This window comes from Staurois parvus, unplaced genomic scaffold (genome assembly GCF_062004578.1).
Source record: "Staurois parvus isolate SC_StPar_1 unplaced genomic scaffold, SC_StPar_1.0 ptg001778l, whole genome shotgun sequence".
NCBI lineage: Eukaryota > Metazoa > Chordata > Amphibia > Anura > Ranidae > Staurois > Staurois parvus.
The window spans coordinates 2,355-22,503 of record NW_028319574.1 but is presented as its reverse complement, the minus strand read 5'-3'; the positions used below and the strand labels follow the sequence as shown (position 1 = coordinate 22,503).

The 20,149-nt window shown below is 52.9% G+C and overlaps 1 protein-coding gene across 1 annotated transcript; it reads right to left on the bottom strand.

Annotated features, from left to right (window-relative positions):
* Positions 1–3,000: 3,000 nt before the first annotated feature.
* On the bottom strand, positions 3,001–18,308 carry LOC149434318 (CCA tRNA nucleotidyltransferase 1, mitochondrial-like). Its single transcript, XM_089663820.1, has 7 exons — positions 18,103–18,308; positions 14,840–15,033; positions 13,594–13,732; positions 11,760–11,886; positions 9,846–10,039; positions 8,909–9,162; positions 3,001–6,794 (listed from the first exon to the last, which is right to left on the bottom strand). Exons 1-7 carry the CDS (start codon positions 18,206–18,208, stop codon positions 6,540–6,542), a joined length of 1,269 nt encoding a protein of 422 aa, XP_089519946.1. The 5' UTR covers positions 18,209–18,308; the 3' UTR covers positions 3,001–6,539.
* Positions 18,309–20,149: the final 1,841 nt, after the last annotated feature.

Genomic DNA, 20,149 nt, shown 5'->3' with positions numbered 1-20,149 from the left:
AGGTGACATTGTATCCAACCCTCTGCTCCCCGATGACTAGAAGAGGTGACATTGTATCCAACCCTTCGCTCCCCCATGACTAGAAGAGGTGACATTGTATCCAACCCTCCTCTCCCCGATGACTAGAAGAGGTGACATTGTATCCGACCCTCCGCTCCCCAATGACTAGAAAAGGTGACATTGTATCCAACCCTCCGCTCCGAAGACGTGACATTGTATCCAACCCTCCGCTCCCCGATGACTAGAAGACGTGACATTGTATCCAACCCTCCGCTCCCCGATGACTAGAAGACGTGACATTGTATCCAACCCTCCGCTCCCCCATGACTAGAAGAGGTGACATTGTATCCAAACCTCCACTCCCCGATGACTAGAAGAGGTGACATTGTATCCAAACCTCCGCTCCCCGATGACTAGAAGAGGTTACATTGTATCCGACCCTCCGCTCCCCGATGACTAGAAGAGGTGACATTGTATCCAACCCTCTGCTCCCCGATGACTAGAAGAGGTGACATTGTATCCAACCCTCCGCTCCCCGATGACTAGAAGAGGTGACATGTATCCAACCCTCCTCTCCCCGATGACTAGAAGAGGTGATATTGTATCCGACCCTCCTCTCCCCGATGACTAGAAGAGGTGACATTGTATCCAACCCTCCTCTCCCGGATGACTAGAAGAGGTGACATTGTATCCAACCCTCTGCTCCCCGATGACGAGAAGAGGTGACATTGTATCTGTATATCGTGTTGGGTAGAATATTGACATACTTAAAATTGGGGTCAGAAAACCCCCACACCCCAATCCTCGGAGTGGTGATATGTCTCAATCATCACTGCTATGACATTTTTCTTCTTTTGAGGGAAAATGGTGCGTTCCACCAGAGCCACCGAGTTGCGTCAACAGCGTTCTTACAAATGCTCTGTCACCATCTGTCTCCTCCGCAGTTCTAGTTTTCTGTCCCAACAGACTCTGTGGGGTGGATGTAGTTCTATGGGGCACATCGGTCACATTGTCCTTGTAAGTATATACTGCAGCTCCTGTCACTATTGTATCTAGAAGATCCTATCACAGTATTGCACACGATGAGAGTCAATGTCACACAATTATGGAAAACCTTTTTCCTGAAGTGGACTTGGTGTCAAATGTATTTTATATGTTAACGTCTTTGAGAGCATCAAATGCTTCAGGCAATCTCTAATACAGTTTTAACTTTAACTTATAACTTTGGGCGATAACCTTTGACCTCAAACTGAGTCTCAGTGACCTGACAGCACCAGAAAGGTTCTCACCCGAAGTTGGTCTCTAGTATCAGACCCGTAGTGGCCACATCAACCTACAGCCCTGATGAAGGGTAAGGCAACTCCCCGAAACACATTGGACTTGCTCCTGTGAATTAAGTTCCTCAATAAACCTCTTCAAATCCAACCTCAGTTGTGACTTCTACACTGGGCCGCCTCTAAACCTGCTCTTGATCCCCCCCCCCCCGGAGTGTCACCTTCAGAGAAGTAGCAGACAGAGACCTAAATCAGTCTCACCAACTCCACCTCCATCTGCAGTTCTCTACCTGGCCACTAGTTGTCCCCCGTCGTAGATTGCTCCTTTGAGAATACTCTATAGAGGTCTGGCATCGTTCTTTACACGTCTGCGACTTGTCATGCGATTTGCAGCACATAAAGTCAGAAAACATTTCAGGCGCAGCCGTTCTAATCACTTAATGCGTCTCACAAAGGTTTCCTGCACTACTTTGATGCGACTTCGAGTTCCATGGACTCTAATGTTGCATGAAAGTCGCACAGGAAATGGCACAACAATTGGACCGCTGCAGTGTGAACCGAGCCTTAGTGATGGCATGTGGTCCGGACAGGAGTGGGTGTTTCTATGACGACATTATTAGTTTGGTGGAGGGTTATCTTAGCAATTAAAATTTTCCAAAACTTTGTAAGGTTGAATTTTTCATGTTTAATACATTTTGAGCCAAAATCACAATCGTCCCAATACTGACCGCCGGCTGTAAGGCTCTCCGCTTGTCTGATGGTGGATTTCACTGGAAGGATCGCTGACCGCCGGCTGTAAGCCCCTCCGCTGGGGTGATGGTGGATTTACCTGGAAGGATCGCTGACCGCCAGCTGTAAGCCCCTCCGTTGGGGTGATGGTGGATTTCACTGAAAGGATCGCTGACCGCCAGCTGTAAGCCCCTCCGTTGGGGTGATGGTGGATTTCACTGGAAGGATCGCTGACCGCCAGCTGTAAGCCCCTCCACTGGGGTGATGGTGGATTTCCCTGGAAGGATCGCTGACCGCCGGCTGTAAGCCCCTCCACTTGGGTGATGGTGGATTTCACTGGAAGGTTCGATGACTGCCGGCTGTAAACCCCTCCGCTGGGGTGATGATGGATATCGCTGACCGCCAGCTGTAAGCCCCTCCACTGGGGTGATGGTGGATTTCACTGGAAGGTTCGATGACTGCTGGCTGTAAACCCCTCCACTGGGGTGATGGTGGATTTCACTGGAAGGATCGCTGACCGCCAGCTGTAAGCCCCTCCGCTGGGGTGATGGTGGATTTCACTGGAAAGTTCGATGACTCCTGGCTGTAAACCCCTCCACTGGGTTGATGGTGGATTTCGCTTTCCGTTATCACGTTCTCGCCTTACCGAATAATCCTGTACAGTGCAATGCCATGCGAGGAAGAGTCCAGACCCCCCCCCAGCTGTATATACAACACCGGGATCTGATTGGTGGATCTGTTAGGAAGCACTCCCGCTCTAGGCTTGCCCCGCCTCCTCCCTATAACACCGTGTGCTGAGCGATCCTGTTTCTGTACATTATTTTTTTTCTGTTGAACCAGAAGTGACTATTGCACTGCAAAACGATCGATGTCTATAGAACATAGAAATAAAATATATGAAGCCAAAAGCTCTATATGCTGGAGAATGTACCGCTGGCTGCCTGGTTTATTGCTCCATCTGGTCCTCAGTCTGAATACAGAATACATGAACGAGGAATAACATAAAAAAATAGTTTTTATTATCGGGGTTCAGAAATAACGACATTTACATGAACCTGTAGGTGACCGCTTTGCTCAGTGTGTCTGGCCAATTACATTCCTTTAAAAGTCACATGATATGAGCGGCCATTGTGTGCTGGCTGGGTAGAGGGGTTCTCCAGGGATGGCAATAAAGTGGTCTATTATCTGGGTGGAGGGATTCTCTGGTTCTCCAGGGATGGGGATAAGTTGGGCTGGTATCTGGGTGGAGGGGTTCTCTGGTTCTCCAGGGATGGGGATAAGTTGGGCTGGTATCTGGGTGGAGGGATTCTCTGGTTCTCCAGGGATAAGTCGGGCTGTTATCTGGGTGGAGGGATTCTCTGGTTCTCCAGGGATGGGGATAAGTTGGGCTGATATCTGGGTGGAGGGATTCTCTGGTTCCCCAAAGATGAGGATAAGTTGGGCTGATATCTGGGTGGAGGGATTCTCTGGTTCTCCAGGGATGAGGATAAATTAAGCTGTTGTCTGGGTGGAGGGATTCTCTGCTTCTCCAGGGATGAGGATAAATTTGGCTGTTATCTGGGTGGAGGGATTCTCTGGTTCTCCAGGGATGGGGATAAGTTGGGCTGGTATCTGGGTGGAGGGATTCTCTGGTTTCCCAAGGATGAGGATAAGTTGGGCTGGTATCTGGGTGGAGGGATTCTCTGGTTCTCCAGGGATGAGGATAAATTAAGCTGTTGTCTGGGTGGAGGGATTCTCTGCTTCTCCAGGGATGAGGATAAATTTGGCTGTTATCTGGGTGGAGGGATTCTCTGGTTCTCCAGGGATGGGGATAAGTTGGGCTGTTATCTGGGTGGAGGGATTCTCTGGTTCCCCAAGGATGAGGATAAGTTGGGCTGTTGTCTGGGTGGAGGGATTCTCTGCTTCTCCAGGGACAGGAATAAGTTGGGCTGTTATCTCAGCTGTGTGAAGTCTGAGCCCTTATTGGAAATCATCAGTTCCAGGACAGAACAGTTGAAGATTAAGAGCAACACAAAGTCAGTCTATTCAGTCATTATTGCACAATAAAGACAAGAATAATTCAACACATTTTGGGGGTCAGGGGTCACCCCTTACCTGAGGCTCCAAATAAGAGGAATACTGCACAATAAACATTAAAATAATTGCATATTAAAAAGGTATTGATACGGGTCACCACTTAAGACATCCTGATCAGCGCCCCTCCCCCCCATCACTGTAGTTAATATCCTTGTATTGCGCAATACAAGCAGAACAGAATGGAGCGCCAGCACCGGACGCTGAGAAGAGCGCTGGCTTTGTATTCGTTTACTTTCATTCTGCAGTTTATTGTCCAATTATTCCTAATTTATATCCAGATATGAAGCTCTGATGAAGGGGGACTCGGCCCCCGAAACGCATTGGCTCTTTTTTTGCAATAAAGGCTGGACTTTGATCAGACTTGGTGCTGTCATCCTTTAGATTATCCCCCCCCCCCTCCAACAAAGGTTACCTCCGTTGACAGTGTTGCCTCTCTTTTGGAATTCAGGCCCATTGTCCTTCCCTCCCGTCCTTCCCTCCCGTCCATCCCTCCCGTCCATCCCTCCCGTCCATCCCTCCCTCCTGTCCATCCCTCCCTCAATACAGCTCCCTGTAGGGCAGAATGGTTGTCGGGAGTTACCTTTTCCTCATTCCTGTTCATTTTATAAGGGGCTGGGGAAGAACCGGCTTGTGTCTCAGAACATCGCACACCGCAGAGCATCTCAGCAGGCAGAACATTGGGGTGCAATGAACAATAAATGGCAATGCGATGCGAATCCACCACACACATGGAGCGGCTGTCCTGTAAGGCACATTATGGGGTGAAGCCCCGACACCTCGTCTGCCTCAATGCAACTTACATTCAGGGCTCAGACTTCAGATCAGCAGCTGAACTCCAGGATGAACTGAATGTTCAATATAAAGCTCCCCCTCCCCCATTTACACCGCAAAATGTTCTCAATAAGTGGATGCAGAACCAACAAAATGTTACTTTTACTGGCTGTGACATCATCATTCTACAAACATTGAATCAATCTCTGGCCGCAGGGAGGAGGATCTGTAAGGCGCTCAACGTCACATCCCTCGGGCACCTGACTGATGCTCTATGCAGTGGGCGGGTCTCTAGGTGTTGCCCAATGGCTGAGCAGGACAGGCAAAGGAAAAACCTAGCGGGATCTGTAGAAGGGATCCACCAATGGCATCAGTGCTGCAGCCTGAGCACCATGAGGGGCTATTACACGATTGGTCACCCTGCGCTATGGAGACGGAGGTAAGACGTACGGGGCCAGCGGCCATTATTGAACCTACACCGAGGGATGGATTTATGGTGGAGGTAAGACGTACGGGGCCAGCGGCCATTACTGAACCTACACCGAGGGATGGATTTATGATGGAAGTAAGACGTACGGGGCCAGCGGCCATTACTGAACCTACACCGAGGGATGGATTTATGATGGAGGTAAGACGTACGGGGCCAGCAGCCATTATTGAACCTACACCGAGGGATGGATTTATGGGGGAGGTAAGACGTACGGGGCCAGCGGCCATTACTAAACCTACACCGAGGGATGGATTTATGATGGAAGTAAGATGTACGGGGCCAGCGGCCATTACTAAACCTACACCGAGGGATGGATTTATGATGGAAGTAAGACGTACGGGGCCAGCGGCCATTATTGAACCTACACCGAGGGATGGATTTATGGGGGAGGTAAGACGTACAGGGCCAGCGGCCATTACTGAACCTACACTGAGGGATGGATTTATGGTTGAAGGACGCAGAGCATGCTCCAGATAACCCACAAGGTGGCCATTGTACGCATCCATTTACTATCATACTGGAGTTCAGCTTTAAAGAAGCCTCAAAAAGATAAATTTCAGGATATTAATTCATGATAAAATACTTCTCTCTGCTTGTCAAAAGAAACACTGAACGCTTCTCCAGTAAATCACATAATTATGGCAGCTATTATTGGCCATCAGCTCCTCCCCTGCATGAAGCCCGATTTGTGGCTGTTCCTAGTGTGGAGCTGTTTCTCCCTCCCCCTCTGCTGTTAGTGCTCCTGTCGGTCAGTGCGATGTGTGTTGCAGTCACACTGACCGGCCTCCTAATTCCCCTGCATGAGTAGTGACAGCGCTGGTCCTGGGCGGAGACGAGCACTATCAATAAAAACTAATTTAGTTTCCTACTGAGCAGCATGGTCAAACAGTGGGGGGAGGGGGGGTGCTGTTGACCATGCTAGCTCCAAATCCACAGCACCTATCAAAATGGGACATTACTCCTCCTGCCCCCACTTTGTCCCCTTGGGGGGCAGAAGGAGCAGCAGAGGTGTTGGTGGGACTTAATTGTCCGTAGACTAGAAGCCACTAAGCAGCCTCCTCTGAGTGCAGAACATAACTTGTTCCTGGAGAACCCCTCCAAGTGATGCGCACAGTACTGTGTTCCTGACCCCACATTCAGGACCCCTTCCCCCACATTCAGGACCCCTTCCCCCACATTCAGGACCCCTTCCCCCACATTCAGGACCCCTTCCCATGAACGCTGTTCAGAAGTTCCTCTTTGTCGCTCCGGTACCCGCTCTCCTTCCACTGCGCCCGGAGTTCCTGCAGGATCCTCCCGATCTCCTTCCCTGAAGAGATCCCCAATCGGCGGAGGTCGTGCCCACTGACCGGGAAGCGAGGAAGAGTCCAGCTTTCCATCTCCTTCAGGAGCCGCTCTTCTCCTTGGTACTTCAGCAGTTCACACACCTTCTTCTGGATATCCAACTCTCGGGACTGGGAGAGAGAAGAAGATAAAGATCTGAACGTTGAATCTTTAGGATGATGGAGCTAAAAGCTCTTGTGAGTATTTGTATATCTGCAGTTCCTCCATTGACTTCAATCACACACAGCCATTGACTTCATTCACACACAGCCCTGTCTGCCCCCCTCCCCCACACTGCAAGGGTTCACTGCTCAGCAAGAGGTACAAGGATAAGGAGCAATGGTTGCCGGGGTTTGTAGCCGAGGATTTGCCCAGCATTTTGAGGCCAGTTGCATTACCGATACACCGCCATGTCACAGACTCAGTGGGGGAAGTCTTGTTGCTAAGAATGGCCCCGTCCCAAACATTTCCCACACTTCCCAGCTGGATAGTTTGTTGGTGACGTGTGTCGCCCTTCCATGGGCACCTTACTGCAAAGGCCAGTTGGCCAGTCCAGTGGGGTGGTTGCCATCTGTAAGAATGACCCCGGCTTACCCTCCCTTAGAGGTTCTAGGGGCCTCTACACTGGATCCTCTGAGGAAGCCGGCCCCTGTAATCAGGACCCTGGGCCTCCTATAGTTATAGAGCCTTCATCAGAGTCTTCCTCAGGCTGGGCTGAGCCCAATGTCCTCCCCACAGGGACCTTCACATTCTCTGACCACGTACATTCAATATTGAATTGGAATTTATTGGCGGGTGTAATACACAAATTATTGACTTCGATTTCACAGAACTCCATCTGTACACTTTGTTGTCATAGAGAGACAATTAGATTACAAAACTGATTGTACATTTTTTTATGTTAGCCCTGAAGAAGGGGGAGGCCGTTCCCCCGAAACGCGTTGATTCGATGCGTTTACTCCGGATTCTTAACCATTTATATACAACGGCCGGACGGTGGCAGTGCAGGGGCGGGTGGCTCTTTATAAACGGCTCCCCGCCCCCTGCTTGTGCGCCCTCCCTGTGTGCATGCAGCACGGCGATCCAGTGCCCGCTGTGTCCTCCAAACACAGTGGAACACCGATCGTCGTACGGGACCTCTGTGGTCCCGATCATGTGATCAGTGATTGGCCAATCAGTGATCACATGCAGAGTAGTAAGCAAGATGTCACTTCTGACATCATTGCTTACTACGTGTGAAATCTGTGAATGATCACCAAGGTCACATGGTACAGGGCCATTCACAACAGCCTTGTACCATGTGACAAGCTGTGACCAATCACAGCTCACACAGTAGTTCTCAATGGCGGCAGGAATGCAGTCAGAGAGAAGGAGAAATGATTCCTCTTACAGCCTTTAAAAGCAATCAGTGAAGAAGAAAAAAAAAAAATCATCACCCCCCACAAGTAGTAGTGTCACCATGGTGACTGTACTGCTAGGGTGACAGTATGTAAAAAAAAAAAAAAAAAAACAAATAAGAATATAAAAAAACTAAAAATAAGTAAAAAAAAAGTTTAAAAATTATAATTTTTGGTTATAAAATAATTTGGGTTATTTATTTTTTTTACTAAAAAGATAACGGAATACATTTTGGCCGAGATTTATGAAGAAATATTATTTATTTGCAAAATTTTATTACAAAAACACTTTTTTTTCAAAATTTTTGGACTTTCATTTACATAGCAAAAAAAAAATAAAAATCCCAGTGAATAAATACGACCAAAATAAAACTGTATCTGTCTCAAAAAAATGCTAAAAAATTCATATGGGTACAGCGTTGCATGACCCCAACCTGCTATATCTGCTACTGGATCCCGGCTTGCTCACCTCCTGGTGGGGCGATCCTGAGGAGCGTGACCTGGTACTAACATGCAGCAAAACCCATCCCCACCATCAGGAGCTCTGCTGAATACCGGTTGGTGCTTAGACCCCGCAGCTCGGGTGAGCCCGTGTCATCTGCCAGGGTGATCTGCCTGTCGGTGGGAGGGAGACTCTCTACTGCTATAGCGTCTGGTCTCGGAGTCTGACCTCTGACCCCTAAGGAGGCGGGATTGCTTTGTAAACAAACCCATGTGGTCACCATGATTGCACATGATCAGGAACCAATCAGAGTGATGCATTCTCATTACAAGACCAGTGTGGTCAGGAAGTCGGAGCCGCCATTGTTCACCTACAGATTGGGAGAGATGGGGGTCACTCTACTCACGTCGATAATGTGGTCCTGATAGGGCTTCAGTGGCAGTCTGTCCGTGTGCTCCGCCCTCAGATCCCGCCTCTCCTTCAGGATGAACAGCGCCAGGACTTTCTCCTCTTTGGAGATCTTCAGCCTCAGATCCAGTTTGTGGACGGAGTCCGGATGTGAGAAGAGTGCAGTCAGGAGGGTCATGGGTCGGGGTGATAAATGTTCGGCTCGGGAACAGACCTGAGCAAACTCCTCCAGGTTCCCGTCCTCTGGTAATCCTGAGAACAAACCAGGAGAGGCGTTGTCATCACCAGGACCGGGCAGAGGACTTGGCGTGTTTTCTGGATGTCCTGATAATCAGTGATGGGCATATGGCGTGTACACCGTTCTCTCAGACCCCGCCCACTGGCACTTACCTTCATTGCTCCTGCACGGTCACGGTCCCTCTCTGGCTCGGTGCTGCTTCTGGACCCGGTCTGAGGTGTCTCAGCCAATGACGTCATAGGTGCATGCCTCTTAAAGGGGCCACACCTATTTAAAGGACACATCCACATGTGCAGAGCTCAAGCAATGCTTCTACCCGTCTACACTGCAGCCACCTCAACTCCCTGCACTCCTCTGCCTCTGTCAGTGTATATATATATTTTTATATATTTTTTTTAGCAAATCCCCCGGCTTCTGGTCCCTTCGCCTCGATGCCGATGACGTCATTCAGGCCTCCCAGAGCAATCCAAGGATCCAAAATATAGTGTGAAGGTGCAGGACTGCAATCTGTGTAATGTGATCTCCCTGCTACTCATGTCTGTGTCGGCACAACAGCCACTAACACCACAAAGCTGCTGCTCTTCCCTGGAGTTGGTCACCTGCTGGCTACACGTGACACACAGTACAAGACACATTCATATGTAGTCCTCCATGTCTGCCACACGGAAAGGAGGAGACATACAGAGGACACACCCACCGACATGTGGAGCCACGCCCAGCTCATACAGAAGATGCATCAGATGAGTGACGTGTCTTCCTTCTAAGGTCTTCTTCAGTTCCACCCAGATCCTCTCCCCCGAGATCCCGCTCAGTCCCGCAGCATTGCCTCTGATGGCGTCCAGTGTAGCCGGGCTGTGAGTTCCGGCCTTGTCTGCCATCTTCCCGTAGAACCTGCCGGAAGAACACCATCGGGAGCTGGACACCAATGTTCTACTCAGTCATACGGTACATGGCGGGTCTACATAGACATCCCTCCAGGGTCACACAGCCGGCTCCATCAAGACATGGAGGACCAGCTTGGGGTGCAGGAACTCGGGGGTCCTGCATAGAACCCGGACCTCAACCCCATAGAACACCATCGGGATGAATCAGAATGCCAATGGTGACCCAGATCTTCCCATCCAGCATCAGGACCTGACCTCACAGACCCCTCCAAAGTCTTCCCAGAAGAGTGGGGGATGGTAAAACTTACCTTGTGTGTCCCTCCCATCATAGAGGTGTGATATACAGTACATCTATGAGACCACGCCTTGTCCCCTCCCCCGATAGACTCATAGAGGTGTGATATACAGTACATGAGACCACGCCTTGTCCCCTCCCCCGATAGACTCATAGAGGTGTGATATACAGTACATCTATGAGACCACGCCTTGGCCCCTCCCCCGATAGACTCATAGAGGTGTGATATACAGTACATGAGACCACGCCTTGTCTCCTCCCCCAATAAGCTCATAGAGGTGTGATATACAGTACATCTATGAGACCACGCCTTGTCCCCTCCCCCGATAAGCTCATAGAGGTGTGATGGTCGGGCTGACATGTTTCTGGGCGCAGGAGACTCTCCGCTCCCACATGAAGGAATTAGAGCCGGGCAGCACAGCGGCTAAATGGTCAGCACCTCCGCCTGGCAGTACGCAGGTCGTCAGTTCAAATCCCAACCACGGCACCACCTGCCTGGAGTTTGCATGTTCCCCCTGTGCCTGCGTGGGTTTCCTCCGGTAACTCCGGTTTCCTCCCACACTCCAAAGACTTGCTGGGAGATTAATTGGATCCTGTCTACATTGGAAGGACAAGGCGAGGTCCTATATATATATATATAATTGTTTCTCAACCTTTTTTTAGTAAAGGCACCCTTTAAAATTATGGAGTCTTGCGGCCCCTCCATTCTAAAATGTGAAAAACTATTCTAATAGTTGTATATAACGCAGCGACACCCCCACATGGAGGACCCCCAACATTAGAGGGGATTTATTCTTCCAAAGCAAATACACTTTTGCACCCTGGTACTGACTAGTGTGCCTATGTTACTCTTCTCCCTCACTTTTTATCTATCACTGATCTAATGTGACCCCAACACTGATGGAGAGGGGCGGGGGAGGGTCAAACAGGGATGTTGTGCAGGCAGCTGACATCCTCCTTATCAACTGATGATGTCATTGGTTGTCAGGATGCCAGCAGTTAGGTCATAATGGTGCACAATGGAAACCTGTGGCTTTGTGTGACTAGAAGGCCGGCTTGTCCCACCCGCTGGCTGTATACAAGTTTTGGGCAATTTTTAGACATTTTGCCAAGGCACCCCTGAAGAAGCCTCAAAGCACCCCGGGCTGCCTGGGCACCCCTGAAGAAGCCTCAAGGCACCCCTGAAGAAGCCTCAAAGCACCCCGGACTGCCTGGGCACCCTGGTTGAGAAAAGCTGATATACAGGACCACGCCTTGTCCCCCTTTCCTCTGAGCTCATAGAGGTGTGATGTTCGGGGTTCACATTTTTCTGTCCCAGTCATTTATCTCCATACAAGGAGCTCTGTACATTGGGGGGGTCCTGCTGGGAGGCCCACCGCTCTCATGAGGTCCGCAGACGGATATTTATGAAGACTGATGGATTTTCCCTCACCTGAGGTATCGCAGGATTCGCAGATAGTCCTCCTGGATTCGTTTTGCTGGATCGCCCACAAATCGGATGCAGTGACTCTTCAGGTCCTCGTAGCCACTGAAGTAATCATAAAGCGTTCCGTCAAATCCTGAGGAGCACCAAACAAAGGAGCCATTTATTGAAGGGACATCTCCATCCAGTCTTACCTGGGCAGTGGCGGGACAAATCACATGCCAGCTTCTTACCTCTCGGAATCCAATCAGGGGGCTTCCCAGCAGCGGTTTTGTGTCTCAGCCCCGCCCACAAAGCGGTAATGAAAATTTGTTTCTCCGGCACCCGGAACCCCCCAGTTATACTTCTTATGCAATATTATGGAGCCCCCGAGAAGGGCCGGATCTAGCCTGTCCGATGTGGGGGTGCAATAAAAATGTTGGGGGGGCAGAGGATGGGGGTAAGTAGGGCAGAGGACAGGGGTCACCGCTGGCTGGGCAGAAGACGGGGGGGGGGGGGTCACCGCTGCTCCTCCCATACCTGAACTGCACACAGCCTGGGCACAGGCAGCAGAGCTCCTCCGCAGTAAAGGACAGTAGATATCAGATTAGGGCAGCATAGTGGCAGGTTAGGGATGGTTTGGGGGGGCACAACTAAAAATCTCAAGGACATAGCCCACCCCAGCACCCCTTATTTCCCCGTAAAATCCTCCCCGGTGTAGAAATCCGAAACACCCCCCCCCCCCAGACTGCCGCCATCTTGGATGTGATGTCAGCAGCTCAGAGTGACACTCTATAGCACGTCAAACACAAGACCCGCCAGGCCATTTCCTGCGGTCCTCCCACTTCTCCTGCAGCTGCGGCACCCCCTCGCCTCTGACCCCGCAGCACCCCCTCGCCTCTGGCCCCGCAGCACCCCCTCGCCTCTGGCCCCGCAGCACCCCCTCGCCTCTGGCCCCCTGCAGCACCCCCTCGCCTCTGGCCCCCCGCAGCACCCCCTCGCCTCTGGCCCCCGCAGCACCCCCTCGCCTCTGGCCCCCGCAGCACCCCCTCGCCTCTGGCCCCCGCAGCACCCCCTCGCCTCTGGCCCCCGCAGCACCCCCTCGCCTCTGGCCCCAACCAGCAGTCGGCAGCATAGAGGAGGACAGGACTCCCCCTACAGACCCCACACTTATCTGTGCAGCCTTGGAGAGGCTTGTCCCTGCTCCCCCCCCCCCCCCACCATCTCAGAGAGAACAGAACTCCTCCCACAAATCCTGCTCTTCTCTGTGCAGCCGCAGCACCCCCTCTTCTTTGCCTCTCCTGCTCTCAGCAATCAGCAGACTCCAGTCCTCCTCTGGTCCTCCTCCAGACCCGGCACTTTCTGCTTCCCAGCTCACCCCCAGCTTCTTCCTGGCAGCAGCACAAGGTAAGTGGGGGGGATAATGTAAGGGAGGGTGGGGGACACTTGACATCTGATGGTGTGGGGGGGTCTTGACATCTGAAGTAAGGGGGGGTTCTCTGGACATCTAGTCTTACAGATAGATCAGGGCAACCATAATGCCGATTCACCCGGGATGAGATGGAGTTAGACACCCCTGATCTATAGTATTCCCCCCCCCCCCCCGGCTGCTACATAAAAGCTATGTAGGGAAGGGCAGAGGAGCTGGGCCAGCACAGACAGTACTTGGACACTCCCAGAAGGCGTGAGCTATGACACACAAGGAGGGAGGGGCTGTACGAGGGAACGGACTCCTCTGGATTGGTCAGATTTTCTAAGTTCAGCGGCACCTTTTTCTGAACAAAAATATCAACAAGTTTCCGGAATGTTCCAAAGATCAGATTGGTGGAGACCGCCGTGTTATTCGGCTCCGCCCCTTCCTCACCTAAAAACATGGAGTTGATGGTAAGGTCCCGCCTCTCGGCGTCCTGCTCCCAGTCTGTGGTGAACTGCACCTCGGCGTGCCGCCCGTCCGTTGTCAGGTCCACCCTCAGCGTGGTGATCTCGAAGTTCTGATCGTTTATCTGCGGAGAGATGAGACGTTCTGAATCTGCGACAGGAGGACGATCGCAGCGCGCACATCGATCGCCAGGTACGCCCCGTAACCATTCATCTGCCGGCGGACTATATATATATATACACAGCCGGGATGTCCCACCGAGACGCCGGGAGGGGCGAACATTCCTTCAGTGGGGGAGGGGATTTCAGGAGGAAGGGATTGACACCCATGTTCCCTCCACGCCCCACTGAAAATGTACGCGGCCCCCCAAAATCCACACCAGACCCTCATCAGAGCGAGCAACACAACACTTCATATTCCCCCCTGAAGATAGAACAGATGAGGTTGTACGGAGTAAGCAGATACCCAACATGTCAGGGGTGAGCACGGTGCGCCTGCCAAACGGCAACACCGGAACCCTCCATGTCCCATAGGTGGCGCTATAACCGGCTGCCTCCGTCCTGTAATAGAAGAACTGCGACACGGCGGCAGGGCTGCGCAAAATCACATATATATATGACTGGCATTTCCGGATAGGGGGCGCTATTGGCGGCTAGAGACGTCAATCACCAGGCCCTGGCTGAAGATTCACCACCGGCGATTGTTGGTGACGGCGCCGTGTCTTTTCCCGCACTCACCCTGGCAGTGACGGCACCATGTCTTTTCCCGCACTCACCCTGACAGGGACGGCGCCGTGACTTTTCCCACACTCACCCTGACAGGGACGGCACTGTGTCTTTTCCCACACTCACCCTGGCAGTGACGGCGCCGCGTCTTTTCCCGCACTCACCCTGGCAGTGACGGCGCCGTGTCTTTTCCCGCACTCACCCTGGCAGTGACGGCGCCGTGTCTTTTCCCGCACTCACCCTGGCAGTGACGGCGCCGTGTCTTTTCCCGCACTCACCCTGGCAGTGACGGTGCCGTGTCTTTTCCCGCACTCACCCTGGCAGTGACGGCGCCGTGTCTTTTCCCGCACTCACCCTGGCAGTGACGGCGCCGTGTCTTTTCCCGCACTCACCCTGGCAGTGACGGCGCCGTGTCTTTTCCCGCACTCACCCTGGCAGTGACGGTGCCGTGTCTTTTCCCGCACTCACCCTGGCAGTGACGGCGCCGTGTCTTTTCCCGCACTCACCCTGGCAGTGACGGTGCCGTGTTTCTCCCCCTTGTTGTTGATCATTCTGATCCCGGCCTTCAGGAAGAGATCCTTCATCTGCTCCGGGGTGGCGGTGGTGGCGAAGTCGATGTCATGCGGCTGTTTACCCAGAAGGAGGTCCCGGACGGCTCCGCCCGCAATACGCAACTCGTACCTCTCCTGAGAGAACAGACCTGAGAGAAGACAAAGATCCGTCACATTGGATGACAGCAGAATGTCCCCGCAGGAGGTCAGAGGAGATCCTCCCATTACATCTAGGGAGGGATTTCCTCCCACTTCCTGTTGTGTCACCAGGACAGGAAGTGAAGGCCAATTCCCCCAGGGGGACACAGACTGCAAACACAAACATTCCCTACTATGTCCAAAACTAAAAAGAAAAGTTTTGTCTTCCTCTGATGTCACTGAACTCTGATCTTCTCACAATGTGCATTAGAAGCTGCAGCCAGTCAGATAGAGCTCCGCCCCATTTCCTGGCTGGAGGACGTCCAACATCATCTAGCACTTTCCTTTCCAGCCTGACTGTCCCCGGCCCTTTCATTGGATTTCAGTTCTTTCAATCATGGAGGCTCAGCATCACATGTGGGCGTTACCTATGCAAATACAGCCTACATAGGAACTCCTCCAGACTGACACCCACCCATCCAGGCATTCTGATTTTGCATGACTCCTTTCACTGCTTGCATCAGGAATGAGGGCTCCTGAGAGGAGGACTGAGGAGGGGGCTGTGATGTTTACAGGAAGCCATGTACAGCCTCCTGTTGGCCCCTCCCACCAGCACTGATCTGCCTGCATTGCATATAGAAGCACAGAAACCCAGTGATGACATCGGGGGCGGGGGGCAAAACATACGCAGAATAATCTTCAGGTTTAATGCTGAAAGACCATAAACTTCCCTTCCCTCATCGTACACAAGTACATGGAAGTGCTGTGCATGCGTGTGTGATCGCACCCCCCCTCCCCCCCAACATGGAGGCCGAGGGGTCACCAACAGCTCCAGGTCTGGTGGGACCAACCAGGAGCTCCAGTGGGGTCAGAAATGAGTCTGCACCCTGGTGGTGACAACCCGGGATTTCCTCTCACTTCCTGTTGTCTCTGGGACAGGAGGTGAAGGGAAATCTCCCCAATGGGGAAACCTGACAGGATATAGGAAGCAATGTGTTCGGCCTTCATTTCTACTATATCATAACACACATGGAGGCCGCGTGTTCCCACAATCCGCAACCCCCGCCAAGTGAGTATGGGGCCCCAATGTGTCTGCACCCCCCACCATGTCTCACCTGTCAGGGTCTGCTCCCCTCCTCCTAGATCTCACCTGTCAGGGTCTGCACCCCTCCCCCACCATGTCTCACCTGTCAGGGTCTGCTCCCCTCCTCACCTGTCAGGGTCTTCACCCCTCCCCCCAGATCTCACCTGTCAGGGTCTTCACCCCTCCCCCCAGATCTCACCTGTCAGGGTCTGCTCCCCTCCCCCCAGATCTCACCTGTCAGGGTCTGCTCCCCTCATCCTAGATCTCACCTGTCAGGGTCTTCACCCCTCCCCCCAGATCTCACCTGTCAGGGTCTTCACCCCTCCCCCCAGATCTCACCTGTCAGGGTCTGCTCCCCTCCCCCCAGATCTCACCTGTCAGGGTCTGCTCCCCTCCTCCTAGATCTCACCTGTCAGGGTCTGCACCCCTCCCCCACCATGTCTCACCTGTCAGGGTCTTCACCCCTCCCCCCAGATCTCACCTGTCAGGGTCTTCACCCCTCCCCCCAGATCTCACCTGTCACGGTCTTCACCCCTCCCCCCAGATCTCACCTGTCAGGGTCTGCACCCCTCCCCCACCATGTCTCACCTGTCAGGGTCTGCTCCCCTCCTCACCTGTCAGGGTCTTCACCCCTCCCCCCAGATCTCACCTGTCAGGGTCTTCACCCCTCCCCCCAGATCTCACCTGTCAGGGTCTTCACCCCTCCCCCCAGATCTCACCTGTCAGGGTCTGCTCCCCTCCCCTAGATCTCACCTGTCAGGGTCTGCACCCCTCCCCCACCATGTCTCACCTGTCAGGGTCTTCACCCCTCCCCCCAGATCTCACCTGTCAGGGTCTTCACCCCTCCCCCCAGATCTCACCTGTCAGGGTCTTCACCCCTCCCCCCAGATCTCACCTGTCAGGGTCTGCACCCCTCCCCCACCATGTCTCACCTGTCAGGGTCTGCTCCCCTCCTCACCTGTCAGGGTCTTCACCCCTCCCCCCAGATCTCACCTGTCAGGGTCTTCACCCCTCCCCCCAGATCTCACCTGTCAGGGTCTTCACCCCTCCCCCCAGATCTCACCTGTCAGGGTCTTCACCCCTCCCCCCAGATCTCACCTGTCAGGGTCTGCTCCCCTCCCCTAGATCTCACCTGTCAGGGTCTGCACCCCTCCCCCACCATGTCTCACCTGTCAGGGTCTTCACCCCTCCCCCCAGATCTCACCTGTCAGGGTCTTCACCCCTCCCCCCAGATCTCACCTGTCAGGGTCTTCACCCCTCCCCCCAGATCTCACCTGTCAGGGTCTGCACCCCTCCCCCACCATGTCTCACCTGTCAGGGTCTGCTCCCCTCCTCACCTGTCAGGGTCTTCACCCCTCCCCCCAGATCTCACCTGTCAGGGTCTTCACCCCTCCCCCCAGATCTCACCTGTCAGGGTCTTCACCCCTCCCCCCAGATCTCACCTGTCAGGGTCTGCTCCCCTCCCCTAGATCTCACCTGTCAGGGTCTGCACCCCTCCCCCACCATGTCTCACCTGTCAGGGTCTTCACCCCTCCCCCCAGATCTCACCTGTCAGGGTCTTCACCCCTCCCCCCAGATCTCACCTGTCAGGGTCTTCACCCCTCCCCCCAGATCTCACCTGTCAGGGTCTGCTCCCCTCCTCACCTGTCAGGGTCTTCACCCCTCCCCCCAGATCTCACCTGTCAGGGTCTTCACCCCTCCCCCCAGATCTCACCTGTCAGGGTCTTCACCCCTCCCCCCAGATCTCACCTGTCAGGGTCTTCACCCCTCCCCCCAGATCTCACCTGTCAGGGTCTGCTCCCCTCCTCCTAGATCTCACCTGTCAGGGTCTGCTCCCCTCCTCCTAGATCTCACCTGTCAGGGTCTGCACCCCTCCCCCACCATGTCTCACCTGTCAGGGTCTTCACCCCTCCCCCCAGATCTCACCTGTCAGGGTCTTCACCCCTCCCCCCAGATCTCACCTGTCAGGGTCTTCACCCCTCCCCCCAGATCTCACCTGTCAGGGTCTGCAGACCTTCAGTGAACACAGCCTGGAACTCGGGGCTCTGCAGCTTCATGGTGGACAGCCTCCTGCAGCTGGTCAGCACTCTCCTCAGCAGCATGTGTCCCCGAACTCAACCACCCTCAAGGGGCAACGAGGAGTCCTTAGTTCCGGAGATCACCGGCCACACCGATATCAGCCTCTAGAGGACCGATCACCGATGTCTGCACGGCCGGATAGAGATTTCAGCCGGCGGCCATTTTCCCGGAGACCAAAACAAACAGCAGGTCTACGCAGGAAACCAAACCAAAGATGGCGGCGGCGCGAGGACAGAGCGCGTGTGACGTCGCGCGGCTCCCGGAGCCATCTTGGAAGTGGGTTCCGCCATAGGGAGCCGTGCAGAGGAGCCGCTTCTGTGGTAATCCCCCGCGGACCGGTAATCCTTTCTATTGATATCCATATTTATATATATTTGCTTCATTTTATGACGTAATCCGAGCGGAGAGGAACAAGATAGGCGGGGCCTTATAAGGAGGTAGGCTCCAAAATGTTCTCCAAGCTGATTACAATAACATTTTAAAAGATATATATTTTCGTTTTTTTTGGAGACATTTGTAGCTGATTACACAATAAAAAAGAGTACAATGTCCCCTGTGGATGTCCAATCCGGGTCTGTGTCCGGGGTCGCTCATCCCTCCCCATCCACAGGTGACCCCTGGATGTGCGGATACATGGGAACGCCGCGCCTCCTGGCAGCCTGTCATTTGGTACAGACCCCCCCCCACCCCACATCCACCTGTGAACCCCCCAGTGACTTATATCCTCCATTAGGCCCCATGTACACGGGACGTTTCTGAACGATGACTGCTAGAAAACGCCTGTTTAGCCGCGTTTATGTGCGTTTGCGTTTAGAAGCGTTTTTAAAGATACGTACAGGAGAACCTAACAAATCCCCAGAATGCACTGAAAAGTGATACATTATTAACTTTCAGAGAAATACAGAGAGTAGACGCAGAGACGGCAGTATGGGTGGAGATTGTCTGAGGTGTTGGTCGCTCATTAACATATCTTTTGTTTCCAAGGGTAGGAGAGGTCTGAGGTGTGAATGCTCATTAACATATCTTCTGTTTCCAAGGGCGGGAGAGGTCTGAGGTGTGAATGGTCATTAACATATCTTCTGTTTCCCAGGGCGGGAGAGGTCTGAGGTGTGAGTCGCTCATTAACATATCTTCTGTTTCCAAGGACGGGACAGGTCTGAGGTGTGAGTCGCTCATTAACATATCTTCTGTTTCCAAGGGCGGGAGAGGTCTGAGGTGTGAGTCGCTCATTAACATATCTTCTGTTTCCAAGGACGGGACAGGTCTGAGGTGTGAGTCGCTCATTAACATATCTTCTGTTTCCAAGGGCGGGGAGAGGTCTGAGGTGTGAGTCGCTCATTAACATATCTTCTGTTTCCAAGGGCGGGAGAGGTCTGAGGTGTGAGTCGCTCATTAACACATCTTCTGTTTCCAAGGGCGGGAGAGGTCTGAGGTGTGAGTCGCTCATTAACACATCTTCTGTTTCCAAGGGCGGGAGAGGTCTGAGGTGTGAGTCGCTCATTAACACATCTTCTGTTTCCAAGGACGGGACAGGTCTGAGGTGTGAGTCGCTCATTAACATATCTTCTGTTTCCAAGGGCGGGAGAGGTCTGAGGTGTGAGTCGCTCATTAACACATCTTCTGTTTCCAAGGGCGGGAGAGGTCTGAGGTGTGAGTCGCTCATTAACACATCTTCTGTTTCCAAGGGCGGGAGAGGTCTGAGGTGTGAGTCGCTCATTAACACATCTTCTGTTTCCAAGGACGGGGACAGGTCTGAGGTGTGAGTCGCTCATTAACATATCTTCTGTTTCCAAGGGCGGGAGAGGTCTGAGGTGTGAGTCGCTCATTAACACATCTTCTGTTTCCAAGGGCGGGAGAGGTCTGAGGTGTGAGTCGCTCATTAACACATCTTCTGTTTCCAAGGGCGGGAGAGGTCTGAGGTGTGAATGCTCATTAATGCTTGCTTGGGTTTCCTCCAGGTACTC